Here is a 17,996-nt window from a genome sequence, read left to right as displayed (position 1 = left end):
CCCGCCCCATTTTTAAATGTGGAGCAATCTCCTCGTGAGGTCTGCATCACTCAGCAGCAGCAGCGGCGGCGGCTTCATCAAACCTGGCCCTCGCGTCACGCAAAGCCGCTAGTGACGACGCGTCCTCGGCGTCGTGCGTAGTTCACCGGCAGCGCGCGGGTCGCCCCGTCTCGGTTTGCTCGTCGCGCCTTCCGCAGCGGGATCTGTCGTGCCGAGCCGCGTCGCTCGTCCCCACTTCATTTTGCCCTCGTGAGAGCAACACGAGAAGTGGGAGGGGGGGAGAGGAGATTTGAGGGTCTGTTGGACAAGAAATGAGAGCAAAAAGGATGGGAACGGGAGCACAGAGATGTTACAGACTGGAGGTTCGTTGAATTTCTTTCGCACCCTGCGTAGCCAACCGTGCTCATCGGAGGCGCCGCGGCGGTTGGGATAACAAAAAACTAAACGGCACGAAAAAGCAGTTACCGAGGAAAATGAGTTTTCCATTCGGCCTCTCTGCGTACAACTCCCCCCCCACCCCCCCGCCATTCTGGCGTGGCCCGCGACAATCGCGCTGACCGCGCGGAAACGCAGAACCCAGTAACGCCTCATCCCCCCCGTACGTTGTTCCCTCTTGCGTGGTGGTGGTGGTAAAGAAAGAAAAAACACGCAGCCGCACTTTTTACACAACAAGCCTTCAGGGGCCGCACGGCCCCAACGCGACCCTCGGTTATGAGCAGCCCAATGTTACGTTCATTGACGCAGACCGACGTTACGTTCATTGACGCAGACCGAACATTCCACGCGGCGTTGTCTTCGTGCAAATTGCGCGTGGCGTCCGCCGAGCGGGAAGGAAGAGGGCCGTGGGCGGTGAGGCTGGCCAGGCGGGTGAGCCGGTGCCAGCAACAGTCGCTCTGCAGTTCTATACGTATGAAGATGTTTTTAAGACGGCGAGCGAGTGTTCATCTGACGTGTTTGGAGGAAGCCGGAGCCAACCATCTCTGCAAGAAAGCGGTCCGAGTTCAACGCGGCAAACTCTATAAATGAGCACGTTTGTTTGTTACTTTGAGAGACAAATACCGTAGGGGAAGAATGGCTGTTATTTATCTCGTGTGAGCATTCTCCAACAGTATGTTAAGGCTATATGGGGGGTCTTTGTTTGTGTATGTGCTTGTGTATGGGGAGCGGTAGCCCCACCAAAACTAAGCACTTGCCTGGTATTTTGTGCCACCAAACAATCCACCCCCTCAGCTCCCCATTGGAGATGGAGCAGTAACAGAGAGAGTGGAGAGTTTCCCATACCTGGGCAGTATAGTTATGACCAGCTCTGTGTGCCTTTGACCTAGCTACGTTCTGATAGCAGAGGTCTCACTACGAATCAGTCGGGCGCATTATATTTTCATCAGCTGCGCAATGTTGTGTGGAAGCTACCTGGTCTGTCGCTCTGCAGGAAGCTTCGGGTCTTCTCGGCTACAGTCATGCCCTACCTTTTCTATGCTTGTGAAACGTGGACCCCTCTAATGGAACATTTGCGCCGGTTAGAAACATTCAGGCTGGCCAGCCTACGATCCATCCTGGGTTTAACCAGGCTGGATTGTGTGAGGAGCTCACAAATCCTTGAGCTCCTCCGGCAGGCAAAGCTGCGTTGGCTGGGTCATGTCGCCCAGAAGCCCAGCCACAGCATGCCCAAGCAGCTTCTGTTTGGCTGCATAGAGGGGGCTAAACGGGCGCAACATGGACTGGAGAAGAGATGGAGTGATGCGGTACAGGAGGATGTGGAGCTGAGTGGACTTGCCGACGACTGGTACCAGCGGTGTCAAGATTGGCCTCTATGGAGGAGGTGCAATGACAACAGAGGGCAGAGGAGCCACGCTCACAACAACGAGCGGAGCACTGTGCGGCTAAAATGTAGCAAGTTGGCACAGTAGGGGGTACAGCTGGTGCATCACCAGTTATCTCAGTCAACAAACCCATGGCACCTGCTGGATCTGTCCCGAGACCTCCTCCTATCAGCGAGCCTTTTACATTGCACGTGGCCTCAAAGGGCACGTGGCCTCGCACAGCCCCCGTGGTGACGTCACCGTTACTTAGTGGAGAATTGACGGGTATTGGTATTAGAGCGGTAGTGTAGCAGCAAGTGCACTGCGCTACGCAGCCTCAATTGAGTACCTCGTGCGGTGTATACATCACCACTGGGGAGACAAAGGCGGCTGGGTGTGGTTCTGGCCACGCCCCTGTTGTGACCGCCGTGCCGGCCTTAATAGGTGCTCGCTAACATCACTTGTCCCAACAGTCTTTTAAAGGCTGCACGTGGGGACCTTTATCTCTGTGTGTTTTTGTGGGCGCTCTCTTTGCTGGTCACACCACACACACAGCCTGCCACTGCCGATACGACCAGCAGGAAGTTTACAGCAACAACAAAAATCCGCGGCAGTCGCCACGAGTACCAGCGCTGCCTTTCATGCGGGACCGGGGGAGGGGCTCCCCCCCCGCACCCCCCGCCCCCCCTCCCCACACGAAGCGGAACCCACAAACGGCAAAACTCCGCGGCGCGTAAAGCGGCAGTCTCGCCGGAGCGTCCGTCCGCCAGGCTGGGAGGATCTATCCCGCGTCGCGGCGACGAGTCGCGGTGATCGGGATTACCGTCCGGCTCCATCCAGCTCCTGCGTCTGGCTGTCTCTTGGTCTCGTGTCCGCCAGATCGGTGAGCGCGGCACTCCCGAGTGGAACGCTCGCCACCGTGTGGTTCCCGCGCCTTTTATTGCGGCACTCCACGGCGGGGGTCGCACGTGGCGGGATGCCCGTTCGCGCTTCGGTACGTTCGGCCACGTAGCCGCTCGCGATGTTTTTTGTTGCAAACGTTTGCCGAGCACAGGGCCCAAGAGGGCGGCCCGCAAACGGGCGAGCGGAGCGGCCAGTGGCGAGAGCGGCGAGAGGTTGAAGGTGAACGCCTTAAGGTGTCATAGCGCACGCGCGCGTGTGTGTAAGTGCGCGTGTGTGTAAGCGTGCGCGCGGACACGTTTTTTGCGTCGTGGTTTTCGCGAGCGACGCCGGAATTGTCCGGTCAACTTGTGGCGGTCGCCGTGCGTGGTCGAGGGGTCGCGGGGGTCGCGGGGTTGCTCTCCGTCCGGCTGCTCGTGGTCTTTCCCTCTTGCCTGCTGCCTCGTCTCTCGCGGCCCAGAAGCCTTCGCAGAGGCCACGTGCCGGGCCCACGGGCCCACAAGGCGAGGAGACGTGCAGGGTCTGTAAATGGTGTGTACGTATTTTTTGTAATAATCGTATTTTCAACACGTACATTGGTGCGGGGGGGAGGTCCGACCGATGTTCACGGATCAGCTGGACGTGTAAACGGGGAACCCTGTAAGTTCCGCGAGGTCTGCGGATGGATTCTGTGGGGCCGTTACAAAGGGTGGGGGTAGATGGTCTGAAATTTATAGTGTTCATCCGCAAGCATCGGTCATTTGGTAATTAGGTAGGGACATTTCATGCGTACGTTTCACAATTTTTCGTCAGTTCACTGCCGGATGAGGGCTTCCCCACGCCTGTGGAGGTCATGGCGGTTGTTTTGACCGTACTTCACCATGCTCGTCGCTGCCTCTCGGTGGGGCGGGTGCCCACGAGGGGTACCGGTCCACGGCACGCCGCCGATGCGAGCCGTGGCCCGGAATCGAATCGCGGGTCTCTCCGGATTCGTAGCGCGGTGCGCTCACCGCTGCGCCACCGCTCCCCCGTCCCCGCCCCTCAAGAGCGGTTGCTAATTTGTATCCGAGTCGCATCACCTCCGGCGGCAGTGGTTAGCGATGGGAAAGTACCTTTAGGTCGTCTCTCGCCACGAGCAGTGGAGCGTGTCGCTCACGGGCTGCTCCTCCAGCCCCCCCCCCCGCTTCCTCCTCCTCGGCGGTCTCCGTGTGTGTATCTGCGCGTCGATCTCCACTCCACGCTCCTCACCGGTCGGGGTGGCTCACTGGGAGAGCGAGCGGCTCCCGAGGTCAAATCCTCGGTGAGGGGCGGAGGATGGGGGGAGGGTGACCCATTGTCCCTCTTCCTCCTTGTCGATACAGTGAGTGCCATCGTGCGGCGGAGCCCAACGGTGGATTTTCTGTGGGTAGACTCTCCCCTGCCCCCCGCCATAGGAATGTGGAATTCCCAACACTGGCTCTGCAGGGCGGGTAAGCTGGAGATGGGCGACCGGTGCCTCGGCGCTAAGTTGAGCAGGAAATCACTTTGACTTTCAAAAAATGTAAACAGAACTGAGACTGCCCGGTGTGTCTGTTGAGTCGGAGCGTGGTGATGCTCGTGATAGTGGCGATGGTGGTGGCGATGGTGGTGGTCGTGATGGCGATGGCGGCGGTGATGGTGGTGGTGATGGTGGTGGCGATGGTGGTAGTGATGGCGGTGATGGTGGTAGTGACGGCGATGGTGGCGGTGATGGTGGTAGTGATGGTGGTAGTGATGGTGATGGCGGCGGCGATGGTGGTGGCGATGGTGGTGGCCGTGATGGAGTTAGTGATGGCGATGGCGGCGGTGATGGTGGTGGTGATGGTGGTAGTGATGGCGGCGGTGATGGCGGTGGTGATGGTGATGGTCGTGATGGTGGTAGTGACGGCGATGGCGGCGGTGATGGTGGTGGAGATGATGGTGGTGGTCGTGATGGTGATGGTACGCGCGCCTGAGCGTGTGTCCCGTGGGGTGGCGACGTGCGCACGCTGTACCACGGCGTCCGTTCCGGCGCCCTCACCGTTGGCACGGCGGTCGTTTACACGGCCCGGCGCTGCTCACGTGTGAGTGTGTGGTGGGTGGCCCGAGTTCGATTTCCACTCACACCGGTGACGATAATCTGAACCGCTCCTGAGCCTCCCCCTAAGTCGACTCGGCCTCAAATGATTACCTGGTGCAGTGTGTAAAAACATCGGCCGTGGTGCTGGCCACCCATCCCCTCGTGTGCTGTACCGGCGTTCGTAGGTGCTCGCGAACGCGTGCGCATGTAATGTTATCCGCGTGGCTGTACTCTGTGTGTGTGCGTGCGTGTAATGTTATATCCATGTTCCGCTTCACACGTCTCTTCCGCAGACTCCGCGTGCGATGGCCACAGAGGGAGCCTCCACGCCGGGCGGGGTGAGGCCGGCCTCCAGCAGTGAGGAGCAGCAGCAGCAGGAGCAGCAGCAGCAGGAGCAGCAGCAGCAGCAGCAGGTGGCCTCCTCCACGGCCAAGCAGGCAAGAGGCGGACAACTCGGACAGCGTACAGAGACAACGCACAAATACAAATATTCCCCTGCGTAGCCTTAACAAACTGTAGGGGCAAGTGCTGTTTTCGATTAACACCTCTGAAGGCCGGCACGGCACACGGGGGGGGGGGGGGGGGGTGACCAGCATCGCGCCCGGCCGCCTTTGTCTCCCCAGTGGCGATGTTTACACCTGGCACCAGGTACTCATTTGGGGCTGAGTCGACCTAGCGGAGGCCCAGGACCAGTTCAGATATAAGTGACCGGTGTTGGCCGTGAGCGGGAATAGAATCCGTTTCGCCAGGTTCGTAGCGCAGCGCGCTAACCGCTGCACCACCGCTCCCCACTGCACCACCCAGCACACAAACACGTATAGTACGACACGTCATTAATTAAAATATAAGGAAGATAAACCAGGCATATGCGTGGGTTGTAAGGGCTGTGCTTCCTAGTATTCACGTGAATGTAAAAAAATCCCACTGGCAGGGGAGATGAGTCTGTAAATCATCCGTGTGGATGATTACATCTCTCTCTTTTTTCCCATTTTACGCTCGGGCGGTTTCTTAGCGGTCAGCACAAGTGCGATGATATTTTTAATTACTCGGGGGAGGGAATTAATCGCCGTGCCGGTTGGCGCGTGAGGTCCGGTGGCTCCGCGACCCTCCGCCGGGCAGCATTGACAAACGGTGTGTGGTTTTTATTCTTTGTCGCTACTCGTTTTAAACGCTCTTCGTATTCAACGCGATCCAGGCGTAGTCATGCTCAGTGCGCACGCGTGCGTGTGTGTGCGTGCGTGTGTGTGTGCGCGTGTGTGTGCGTGCGTATGGGGAGCATGAGTGCGCTGCGCTACGAACCCGGCTGCCTGAGTTCGATTTACACTCACGGCCAACACCAGTGACGATTATCTGACTGGTCCTCGGCCTCCCCTAGATCGACTCAACTTCAAATGAGTACCTGGTGCGGATGAGTAAAATCATTTCCACTGTGGAGACAAAGGCGATCGGCCGTGGTGCTGGCCCACCCACCCCGGCGTGTGCCAACAATCTGTTAAGGCTATACGGGGGATCTTTGTATGGGGAGCACGTTAGCTAGAAATTCTTAACGTGGTTTTGTGGTAATTAAATTGAAGGTGGAGGGGCTACCAGCCCCTTGCACTCGTCAAGAGCCCCCATTTGGCTGCTGTGGTGGCGACAATCGCCGCGGGGGGAATGGCCGATGTTGCAATTCGCCTTCCCTGCACGGCACAGCTCACATCCACGGCACAGCGTTACCGCCCGGCACCGCCGCGGAGGTAGGGGCCGGTTTTTGCCGGACGCTTCACGTGGCCCCTAAAGCGCACTTAGCCTGGCAGGAGCGCCACGGTGACGTCACCGCCACTTAGTGTCGAATGGCGGTTGCTGCTGCTGACCGTATGGGGGGCGGTAGTGTAGTGGTTAGCGCTGCACTACAAACCCGGCTGTACAAGTTCGATTCCCGCTCACGGCCAACACCAGTGACGATTATCTGAACCGGTCCTCGGCCTCTCCTAGGTCGACTCGGCCTCAAATGAGTAGCTGGTGCGGTGTGTAAATATCTCCACTGGGGAGACAACAGTGACCATGCGTGGTCACGGCCACCCAATCCCTCGTGTACCGTGTCGGCCTTCATAGGTGCCGCTCGCTAACAGCACTTGCCCCAACAGTCTATGGGAGGAAACCAGAGAAACGCGGAGGAATCCCAGGCAGACCACGGGGGGAGAGAACGCACCGACTGGGCTCGGCGAGGCTTCCGAGTCGGGAGTCGAACCCCCAGGTCCCATGCTGCCGTGAGCCATCGGTGCCACCACGGCCGCCGCCCGAACGTTTCGTTCCGCCCGCTCTCTGGACGACAGAAACCCGCCGCCCCTCCCTCGCTGTTGCCAACAAGCCGGGGGACTCGCCACAGCGGCCGCGGGAGAGCCAACTGCGGAAGTTGGATTTCAACATTTCACAGTCGGGTGCCCCCCCGCCCGCCACGCACACCACCCCCCCTCCCCCCCCCTCCCCCCCCTCCCCAGCCACCCAGCCACCCAGCCACCCGTGGCTTCCATTTGCCTCTCCCTGTCTACCCCGCGCCATCGGCCTGGAGCCCCGTGCCAGCCTGGATCGGCACTGGACGTTAAAAAAACAACGAGGATGAGAACCCATGCCACGCTTGCATGGATCCTGCGGCGCTTTCTAACGTGGCGGCGCCTTTGTCGTCGCTCGCCCGCCCTCGGTTAGGGCGTTTAATCGGTTCGGTGGCGGTGAGAATTATTGGTGGCGATGGCGTCACGCTGAGAGCCGCGCGGCGCGCTGGCGGTGTCGCGCGGTGTGCGTGACGGGGGTCATGGAGGTCGCGGGGGTCGCTGGGGTTGTTGGGGTTGTTGGGGTCGTTCGGGTGACTGGGGTCACGGGGGTGACGGAGGTCGTTGGGATCGCTGGAATGGCTGGGGTGGCTGGGGTCACGGGGGTCGCGACGCGTGACGTCGTCTCCTCCTCGGCCGGCAGCACCGGTCACCCTCTTGGCGCCGGAGCTGATCGTCACCGAGCGCCGTTACTGGAGCTCGAGTCCCCCGGTGGCGACGCAACCGGACACTCGAGACGCGTCGATGTTGGATCATCGCTACGGGCATTGCCGTGCCGCCCCCTCCCCCACACCGCCCCCGCTACGGACGGTGCCTGACGCCTCAACGCCATCACCTTTACCTGGCACGCACAACACTGTACATGTCGCCTCACCTTCAGGAAGGTCTGCACCAGCGATCGGCAACCAAAATAACAAGAGGAGTAATTTTGTTAGAATTGTGTCAAAAATCAACTCAATTTGTCAAGAGCCCCGCAGTGCTGCGTGAATGCCAGACGGCGGCCCTTGATGAATAACGTCACGAAGCAATCCTTAAAGAGCCGCATGCGGCTCCACGACCGATTTACAGCCCCTTCGGATGATTGCTCCCTCCCCATGCCGTGTGGGCGGTCACGGGGGTCGTCTGTCCGTACTTCACCGCGCCGGTCGGTGGGCCGCAGCGGCTCGGACACCGCGCGGCACCGCCGATCGCCGTGGCCGCACTCCGCCAAAGCGGTTTAGACTTCCATTCGGCGCTCGTCCGTTGCTGCGGTCGATCGATTGACGAGGCCTTGGTGCGACGTTGGAAGGCTGTGGCCGCACGTGCCGATGAGACGCCAAGCGACGCCATCTCAGTCTCGCCACGTGCAGGGGAACCGCAGCTTCCGAGCCATCTCAGTCGCGGCTCGACACCTCGTCACGCAGGGAGAAAGAAGATTTTTTATACTCACAACGAAGGTAAAGGCGCAGCCCTGCGAGTGCTAGCCAACGACGCTGCTGGGGGAAGGTGCCTCCACTCGAAAAATAAGTTCCCTTTCTGCTCGGGAAGGGGCCCTCTACTGGGCACGTGTGAAAAAGAGCTTCACAGCTCATCGGATTTCTCCGGGATGAGAACAGATTCTGATTGCGAGTACGCCGCTCTCGAGAGCCCCTGTCGAGTACTCGGCCTCCTCGTCCCCAACGCCGGCCGGACGTCGCGCAAAGGGAGTGAAACCAAGCACGTGGTGCAGAGGGAGTGAAACCAAGCACGTGGTGCAGAGGGAGTGAAACCAAACACGTGGTGCAGAGGGAGTGAAACCAAGCACGTGGTGCAGAGGGAGTGAAACCAAACACGTGGTGCAGAGGGAGTGAAACCAAGCACGTGGTGCAGAGGGAGTGAAACCAAACACGTGGTGCAGAGGGAGTGAAACCAAGCACGTGGTGCAGAGGGAGTGAAACCAAACACGTGGTGCAGAGAGAGTGAAACCAAGCACGTGGTGCAGAGGGAGTGAAACCAAGCACGTGGTGCAGAGGGAGTGAAACCAAGCACGTGGTGCAGAGGGAGTGAAACCAAGCACGTGGTGCAGAGGGAGTGAAACCAAACACGTGGTGCAGAGGGAGTGAAACCAAGCACGTGGTGCAGAGGGAGTGAAACCAAACACGTGGTGCAGAGGGAGTGAAACCAAGCACGTGGTGCAGAGGGAGTGAAACCAAACACGTGGTGCAGAGGGAGTGAAACCAAACACGTGGTGCAGAGGGAGTGAAACCAAGCACGTGGTGCAGAGGGAGTGAAACCAAGCACGTGGTGCAGAGGGAGTGAAACCAAACACGTGGCGCAAAGGCAAAGGGCGTCTGCGGCAGCGTCGAGGCGTGTCGGCGCGCGAACGTCACGGCCGCTGTCGACGGTCGTGGCGGGCGAGGCGGGCGAGGCGAGAGAGAGGCGTGGCGTTGTGCAAGCTCCGCGCGTTCCTCATTCCTTCATGCCGTCCCGTCGCCACCATCGCCGTTCCCGCCGTTGTCAGCAGCGGCACCAGCAGGCCCAGTGAGGTGCCTCCTTCCTGGTTCCTCTTGAGCGGATCGCTGTCGGAAGGTCGCGGGTTCGAGTCCTGGTTCGGGTTGGGCTCGACTCAGGCCGAAGACGGTGGAGCTGCGTTCAGGGGCGTAGCTGATTTTAACACCACCATGAGCACCATCACCACCACCATGACCACCACCACCATGACCACCATCACCACCATCACCATCAAAGGAGAAATATCCCCCATATAGCCTTAACAGACTGTTGGGGCAAGTGCTGTTAGCGAGCACCTATGAAGGCCGGCACGGCACACGAGGAGGTGGGTGGCCAGCACCACGCCCAGCCGCCTTTGTCTCCCCAGTGGCGCAATGTTTACACACCGCACCAGGTACTCATTTGAGGCTGAGTCGATCTAGGGACAGCCCAGTTCAGATAATTGTCACTGGTGTCGGCTGTGACCAGGAATCGAACTCGGGCGGCCGGGTTCGTAGCGCAGTTTAGCGCTAACCGCTACACCACCGCTCCCCACGCCACCATCGCCACCATCGCCACCATCGCCACCATCGCCACCATCGCCACCATCGCCACCATCGCCACCATCACCACGATCGCCACCACCACAGTTCGACTCACAGGGCGCTCTTCCTCGTGTTAATCCAAACTCACCAAGACTCTTCAAGACACGACTGTCTCCCGTATAACAATAATCTGTCAGGCTATAATAATATGATTGTAGTCGCACCGTGTGTTGGGTTTAGAGTCGGACAGTCTTAACCAGTGACAGTGTTGCTAAAAAGCAACACCGTACAATACTCACTCTTAAGTTGCCGCACGTCTTGCTTTCATGCGCATGTCAGTTAGCGGTACTAATATTTTACGGCGTGTGTATTCTTTGGAAATATAGCGTCTTCATTTGTAATGATGTTCTTTGGCATTCACGGTCAACTGTTGGAATATTTTTTGCTTATCTGTTGATTCAGGGGTGCCCCCCCCCTGCGACCCACTGGGCCCCCTATGCGTCGCATAACGCTGCCACATAACTCGCCCCAGCCCCCCATAGTTACACCCTTGGCTGCGGTACATCTCTGTTGCCCCGGCTACTGTTGCCACGGCAATCGTTGCCACGGCTACCATTGCCACGTGAACTTCACGCGTGCTGAGGGACCCCGGCCCTTAGCAAGACGCTGACCGCACCGTCTCATTCATCACTCTGTGTTCAGCCACCATCACCGCCATCACCACCACCACCGCCACCACCACCACCACCACACGTTGCAACAACAGACAAAGATCCCCTGTGTAGCCTTAGCAGACTGTAGGAGCAAGTGCTGTTAGCGAGTAGCAGCACCTATTAAGGCCGGGGCACGGCACACGAGGCGGTGGGTTGCCAGCACAACACCTGACCGCCTTTGTCTCCCCGGTAGCGATGTTTTTGCACACCGCACCAGGTAATCACTTGAGACTAAGTCGACCTAGGGGAGGCCCAGGACCGGTTCAGATAATCGTCACTGGTGTTGGCCGTGAGCGGGAATCGAAGAGTGCTGTTAGCGAGTAGCAGCACCTATGAAGGCCGGGGCATGGCGCACGAGGGGGTGGGTGGGCGGCACCACGCCTGGCCGGTCACAACAACATACTCACCCACTCACTCACTCGCTCACCCACTCACTCGCTCACCCACTCACTCGTTCACCCACTCACTCGCTAACTCACTCACCCACTCACCCACTCACCCACCAACTCACTCACTCACCCACTGACTCACTCACCCACCCACTCACTCCCTCACCCACCCGCTCACCCACCCACTCACCACACTGCCGGTCACCTGACTTCTCTTTCTGCGTCTTTCCTCGCCCTCCCATTGTCCACCTCCCCAGGTTGTCACAGTAACCCTGCTGCTCAGTTCCAAGACCCGATTTACACGCTCGTCAGCATTACAACTTTGATGAGAGTGCTGTATGTTGCTGGCCGCTTGGCATTTTGGTCCCTTGGGTCTTAGCTCGGCAGCCGCGGTGAACACCGACAGCGGCATCGATGTCGCGCGAGCCACCGTCGGCGCGGCGCACCCGGCGGCCGTGACGGTGTCAGGATTTTCACGACGACGCTCTCGTGGCCACCGCCCCCCGCGCCCCCCCCCCGCCCCCCCCACTTCCCCGTGAGTCACGTCGCGAGCTGATTGGCCCGAGCGGGGGATGGCGTGATGGATGATGCGGCACTCGACCCGCGCAACGCGAAGTCGCTCCGTCCACGCGAATGAGATACAGAGGGCCGCCCCGCCCCCCCCCCCCCCCCCAGGGAAAAGGGGGGCCTGAAGGGGAACAGTTGCACCCCACCCCTCCCCGTGCAAGATGTTAACTACCTTGCCTCGTATACAGGAGGTCGTGAGTTCGATCCCGACCCTGACTCCTGCTCTATATTTTGAGTTCGCGTGTCTCTGTCTCTCTCCCCGTTGTCGCGTGGATTTTTCTCCGGGTCCTCCGGTTTTTCCCCTCCACATTTAGAATCAACGTGACGCGTTCAGAGTGTTTGGCTGCTGCTAGACATTTCCACACGACGAAGATAAGCCACTTCACTGAGCTATCACTTGTCATGGCCAGGTCGCTTCTGAGAATGAGCTACACAGCTCAGTGGGGCCTTACCCCGTCAAATACATAGTGGTAGTAGTTTAGGGGCACCCGCCGCGTGCGATGCATCGTTTGAGTCGATTCACGGCCGTGAGATTTGTGCGCACGAGCGGTGACGGCGTGACGCACGTCCCACGCGGGATATACGTTTGTGTGGCGTTGGCGTGGGAGCTGTCAACCCAGCGACACGAGAGTTTGGTTCCCGGCCGTGGCTGACGATGGGTGGCGAGTGATATCGGAACCGGTCCTGGGGCGCGACCTCCTTCCTTCACCGAGCCGCACCCGCCAGTGTGTGGTGAAGTATGACCGCGTCGGAGACCCGCTGTCATGCATTGGTGGAGAATGGCTGGATCATATTTTCGTTGTTTCCGTTTAGATAGTCACATGATGTGATGACAAAGCAACTCACGTGCGCCACTGACGGGGGGGGAGAGGGGGGTGGCGGGGGGGTGGCGGTGGTGCTGGTTGTGTTGCCCCTGACGAGGGGAGGGGTGGTGCCGGTTGTGTGAGTTGAACCCCCCGATGTGGCTCGAAGAGCTGAATGGAGTTCAAGACAACTCCCAGCAAACACCGCCTTGTTGTGAAAGAGCCAACGCAGAAGATCCCCTGGGGTTTGATCTTCCACCAAGCTGCTCCCGGTCCACCCTAAACTGTATCCACTGCACAAACCACGATACCTGATGATGATGATGATGCACAAGTGGTAAATGTGAAACTCTCCGGCAGTGTGCGACTGTGGCCATCCAGAACGGAGGCGGAACGCAGCGCGTAGCGACGCAACGCCCCGATCCACAAGTACAAAGGAGAGAGACACCGCAGTGACGGCGATGACGATGATGATAATACACGACTCCGCTGGCTCCTGACGTGGTTGTCTGCGTGCTTGACCACCTCAGTGTGAGACCGTCGCCGCTGTAGCTCCGCGTCTCCATCAGCAGCCGCACGACAAAAGCTCCGCCGCACGCCTTCGGGTCGTATCACTTCCTGAAGAAGCTCCCAGCACGTGGAGCGAAACGTCGGACACATCGTGCCGAACGACGCGCAGGACAGTGTTTAAACGTCAGCGCTGGGTCGACAAGAGGTGGCGTGCCATGGTGCTGGCCACCCACCCCTTTCGTGTGCCGTGCCGGCCTTCGTAGGTGCTACTCGCTAACAGCACTTGCCCCAACAGTCTGTTAAGGCTACACGGGGGATCAACATCAGCATTGGGGAGACAAAGGCGGCCGGGCATGCTGCTAGCCACCCACCCCCTCATTTGTCATGCTGTCCTTCGTTAGCAGCACTTGCCTCAACAGTTTGTGTGACTACACGGGCGATCTTTGTCTCTGTCTGTCATATATGCGACGCATCGCGTGCTTTCAGATGCGCTACTGCGGCCGTCTGGATCGTTCTTCCTTCCGATATTAGGAAGCCACTGGGAGCCATGACAAACTAATTTCTTTAGAAGTGCTTCTTGCCGTTAGTTTGTGTCCTTCCCCCCCCCCCCCCTCCGGAACCTCCGATTAGCGCGATTGGCTACGTACGGTGCGAAAGAAGTTCAACAAAAAACACATACATCGCTACACATGAGAAACAATTTAATCTATACGCAACCCATTGGCCCCCAATGGCCTTCCGGAAGGGAATACTTTTCAGCAGCATTGATTCTACTAACTATTGACTATTTTATTTTACCAGGCAAGGCCCACTGAGCTTCACAGCTCTTTTTCGGAAGCGACCTGGCCACAAATGATAGCTCAACGAAGTGGCTCATCGTGTGGAAATTTATCGCAGCCAAACACTAAACGCACGTTTCTAAAAACTCCAAATATACAGCAGCAGGCATGAGGGTCCAGATCGAACCCATGACATCCTGCGTACGAGGCGAGGTCGTCAACATCTCTCCACCGTGGCACCCCGATTCGGTCCAAGCCAAACCCTTGACCGGTTTTAACAAACAGTATCTCATCAGCAGTGTGGTGTTTTTTTTCGCGTGCGAACTCTGTGGGCAGGCGCCGGCGAAGGGCAACACGAGCGAGTCGACCCCCGCTGCAGCGGCAAAGGCCCAGGCCCAGGCCCGGGCGGGCAAGAAGGCCAAGGGTGCCGCGTCGGCGATGGCGTGCAAGGTGGCGCTGCTGGATGGTGCGCAGTACGAGTGCGAGGTGGAGGTGAGGCCCCGCGTCCCCAGCGCCAATCCCCACGAATGCCTCCCCCCCCCCCCCCACATCGCCGCTTATCGCCATCGCTCCATCCCACGTCTCTCTTCATCCCACGTCTCTCTCCATCCCACGGCTCTCTCCATCCCACGTCTCTCTTCATCCCACGTCTCTCTCCATCCCACGGCTTTCTCCATCCCACGTCTCTCTTCATCCCACGTCTCTCTTCATCCCACGTCTCTCTCCATCCCACGTCTCTCTCCATCCCACGTCTCTCTCCATCCCACGTCTCTCTCCATCCCACGGCTCTCTCCATCCCACGTCTCTCTCCATCCCACATCTCTCTTCATCCCACGTCTCTCTCCATCCCACGTCTCTCTCCATCCCACGTCTCTCTCCATCCCACGTCTCTCTCCATCCCACGTCTCTCTCCATCCCACGTCTCTCTCCATCCCACGTCTCTCTCCATCCCACGTCTCTCTCCATCCCACGTCTCTCTCCATCCCACGTCTCTCTTCATCCCACGTCTCTCCATCCCACGGCTCTCTCCATCCCACGTCTCTCTTCATCCCACGTCTCTCTTCATCCCACGTCTCTCTCCATCCCACGTCTCTCTCCATCCCACGTCTCTCTCCATCCCACGTCTCTCTCCATCCCACGGCTCTCTCCATCCCACGTCTCTCTCCATCCCACGTCTCTCTACATCCCACGTCTCTCTCCATCCCACGTCTCTCTCCATCCCACGTCTCTCTCCATCCCACGTCTCTCTCCATCCTACGTCTCTCTCCATCCCACGTCTCTCTCCATCCCACGTCTCTCTCCATCCCACGTCTCTCTTCATCCCACGTCTCTCTTCATCCCACGTCTCTCTCCATCCCACGTCTCTCTCCATCCCACGTCTCTCTCCATCCCACGTCTCTCTCCATCCCACGTCTCTCTTCATCCCACGTCTCTCTCCATCCCACGTCTCTCTCCATCCCACGTCTCTCTCCATCCCACGTCTCTCTTCATCCCACGTCTCTCTCCATCCCACGTCTCTCTCCATCCCCATCCCACGTCTCTCTCCATCGCACATCTGTGAGGGATCGTTTTCTGCCCCTGTGTGGAATCCTTTCCCGTCTCTGTGAGGAATTGTCGTGAGAGCCTACTCCCCGTTAAATTGGATGATGTCATTGAATGGTTGCCACCAAGTAACGTCCCCCGCAAGCCTTTAATCGCGTGCCGGGCTCAGGAGATAAACGCTTGGTGGGTTAACCGCTTGCCAGTGGAAAGGAAGAAAGAGATCATGTGGTTTGTGATTAAACAAAAAATCCTCCACTCGATCACGCTCGGCAGCGGCATCTGGCGCGGCCCAATTAGCGCGGCTAGGCCGGGCCTCGGGGGAGGCCTTGCCCACCTGCTGCCCATCATGCCCCCATGTCGGCGGGTGGGGGGGTTGGGGGGGTTGGGGTGTGAGTGGCCGTGCCGCGGTGCGCGCACCGCCTGCTAACGAGCGCCGGCATGAATCGTTCCCCTTGCTTGCACCGCCGCCGCGGTGTGTGTGTGTGTGTGGTGGGGAGCGGTAGTGTAGCGGTTGGCGCGCTGTGCTCCGAACCTGGCGACCCGGGTTCGATTGCCGCTCACGGCCAACACCAGTGACGATTATTCGATCTCATTTACAGCGCCAGTTAATCGTCACCGGTGTTGGTTGTGAACGGGACTCGAACATCGGGTCCGCGGGTTCGCAGCGCACCACAGTGCTAACCGCTACACTGTCGCTCCCCATGCACAACAACAACCGCCACTAAGTGGCGATGACGTCACCACGGTGCTTGTGCCAGGCTAAGTGCACTTTTACGGCCACGTGAAGTGTCGAACGCCCGCTGGCAGGGGGTCACGGGACAGACCCAGATGCTATAGCTTGACTGACCGGAGATGACTGGCCGATGGCATTGAAGGCTTCACGAACTACGTGGTCGAAAAAGATGTTCAATTATGTGGGAGCCAGAGGACATCCCTGTCACACCCCAAGGTGAACAGGGAATGGCTCTGACTCCTGGCCACGTAGTTTTACCCGGGCCTGCCCACCATCATGATTGTGAGCAGAGAGTCAAGGACTTAGAAAGCACGAAGAATAGACCAGAGCCCAGGTCTATTGATGGTATCATATTCCTTGACCAGGTCAATAAAGCAGAGATGTAGGTCCTGTTGAAATTGCCCACACTTCTGCTGAAGCAGACGCACAGAAAATATTGCATCTGTGCAGGACCGCCCTGGCCTGAAATCGCGTTTGGGCTCCACAACCCTCTCCTCAGCATGCCTGGACCTTTCCCGGCACACTGAGGAGGGAGATGCCCCTGTAGTTGTTACAGTCTGTGCGGTCCCCCTTCTTAAAGAAGGGGACCACTAGGGCATTCTTCTAATCCTGTGGAACCCGTCCAATGGTCCAGACCACTGCTTCTGTGTCAGGTCATAGAAGGTATCTGACTCATGGGCCTTGTTCATCTTCGGTGAGGGCATAAGTAACCACGACCACCACTCCTCGCCTCCGGTTGATGGGAAAGCGAGCCCACAGTAGCCTGGGGCTGACAGCTTCCCACACCTCACCGCCACTTTCCCATGCCCCCTTCATTCTTTTGTTCAGAAAAATAGCTCCTCCCTGGTGTTTGGCAGTAGAGGACTGTCCACCCCTCATGGTGAATATCGCAGAGATCCAGGTGGTACCGGTCTAGCTCCCGACAGAGGAGTGGCAGCCTCTCCACCTCTGTGAGCATGTGAACATTCTACGTGGCCACTCGCAGTGGCTTTTTGCTGTTTCTGGAGGAACCCCGATGATAAGGATTCAGTCTCCTGGTTCTGCCAAATGGGCTTTTGCCAGAAGACATCATAGACGCCGGTCTCCCCGGACCCGCTGGCACAAGCTTCGTTTTGTATTTTGCACGTAGTTCAGTGGTAGTTGAATTGATGGTGGAGGGGTTACCAGCCCCTCGCACCCGTCCAGAGCCCCCATTTGGCCACTGTGGTGGCTACAAGCCCCATTGCCAATTTTGGAATTGGCCTTCCCTCCATGGCATTGCTCCCATCCATCACAGCGTTATCGTCCGGCACCACCAAGGAGGTTAGGGGGTTGTTTTTACCGGACAATCATCTGTTTTACAGCGCCAATTTATCGTCACTGGTGTTGGTTGTCAGCGGGAATCGAACATCAGGTCCGCGGGTTTGCAGCGCATCACAGCGCTAACCTCTACACTGCCGCTTTTCATGTACGTGTGCGGACATGCACGCACGCACATTGCTTTACCTGGTGAAATGAAAATGTAGTTTATAGTTTTATTGTTACTCGATGTGCATTTGCTGTCTGCCCGTACGTTGCCGACTGTCGCTGGGAGACGTTTGTGGACTCGTTTTGAGCCATGTCAGCCCAACGTCCTAAACGATCTAAATTGAGAACTATTTTTTTTACTACTTTTCGTGTTTAGTTTGTTGTCCTTCCCCCTGCACGTCCGATTAGGCACGGTTGGCTACGTACGGCGCAAAGGAAGTTCACACACACACATACACACACATACACACACACACATACACACACATACACACACATCCGCTTCCACAATAACTGGTGCCACTTTGACCAAATCCTGACACGTCTCCTCGGGCCACTGAGCTGCATCCTTCCCAGAATGAAAGCAGTCATTCAAAACATTCCTCTTCTTCTTCTT

At 58.2% G+C, this 17,996-nt stretch overlaps 1 protein-coding gene across 4 annotated transcripts in view; it reads left to right on the top strand.

The window, feature by feature from the left end:
- The window catches only part of LOC144726209 (protein 4.1-like), an 80,103-nt gene that overhangs the window by 29,639 nt on the left and 32,468 nt on the right, over window positions 1-17,996 (top strand). For 2 of the 4 annotated variants that reach the window (XM_078604724.1, XM_078604725.1), the window contains exons 2-3: window positions 5,049-5,192; window positions 14,155-14,310. In XM_078604724.1, coding sequence (XP_078460850.1) covers window positions 5,061-5,192; window positions 14,155-14,310 — 288 coding nt within the window. In that variant the 5' untranslated portion in view covers window positions 5,049-5,060. The other 2 variants (XM_078604723.1, XM_078604722.1) reach the window with 2 other exon arrangements.

The sequence above is a fragment of the Lampetra planeri genome, chromosome 23, assembly GCF_965212315.1.
Source record: "Lampetra planeri chromosome 23, kcLamPlan1.2.h2, whole genome shotgun sequence".
NCBI lineage: Eukaryota > Metazoa > Chordata > Hyperoartia > Petromyzontiformes > Petromyzontidae > Lampetra > Lampetra planeri.
The sequence above is the reverse complement of the archived record's forward strand: the minus strand, read 5'-3'. Positions and strand labels throughout refer to the sequence as shown.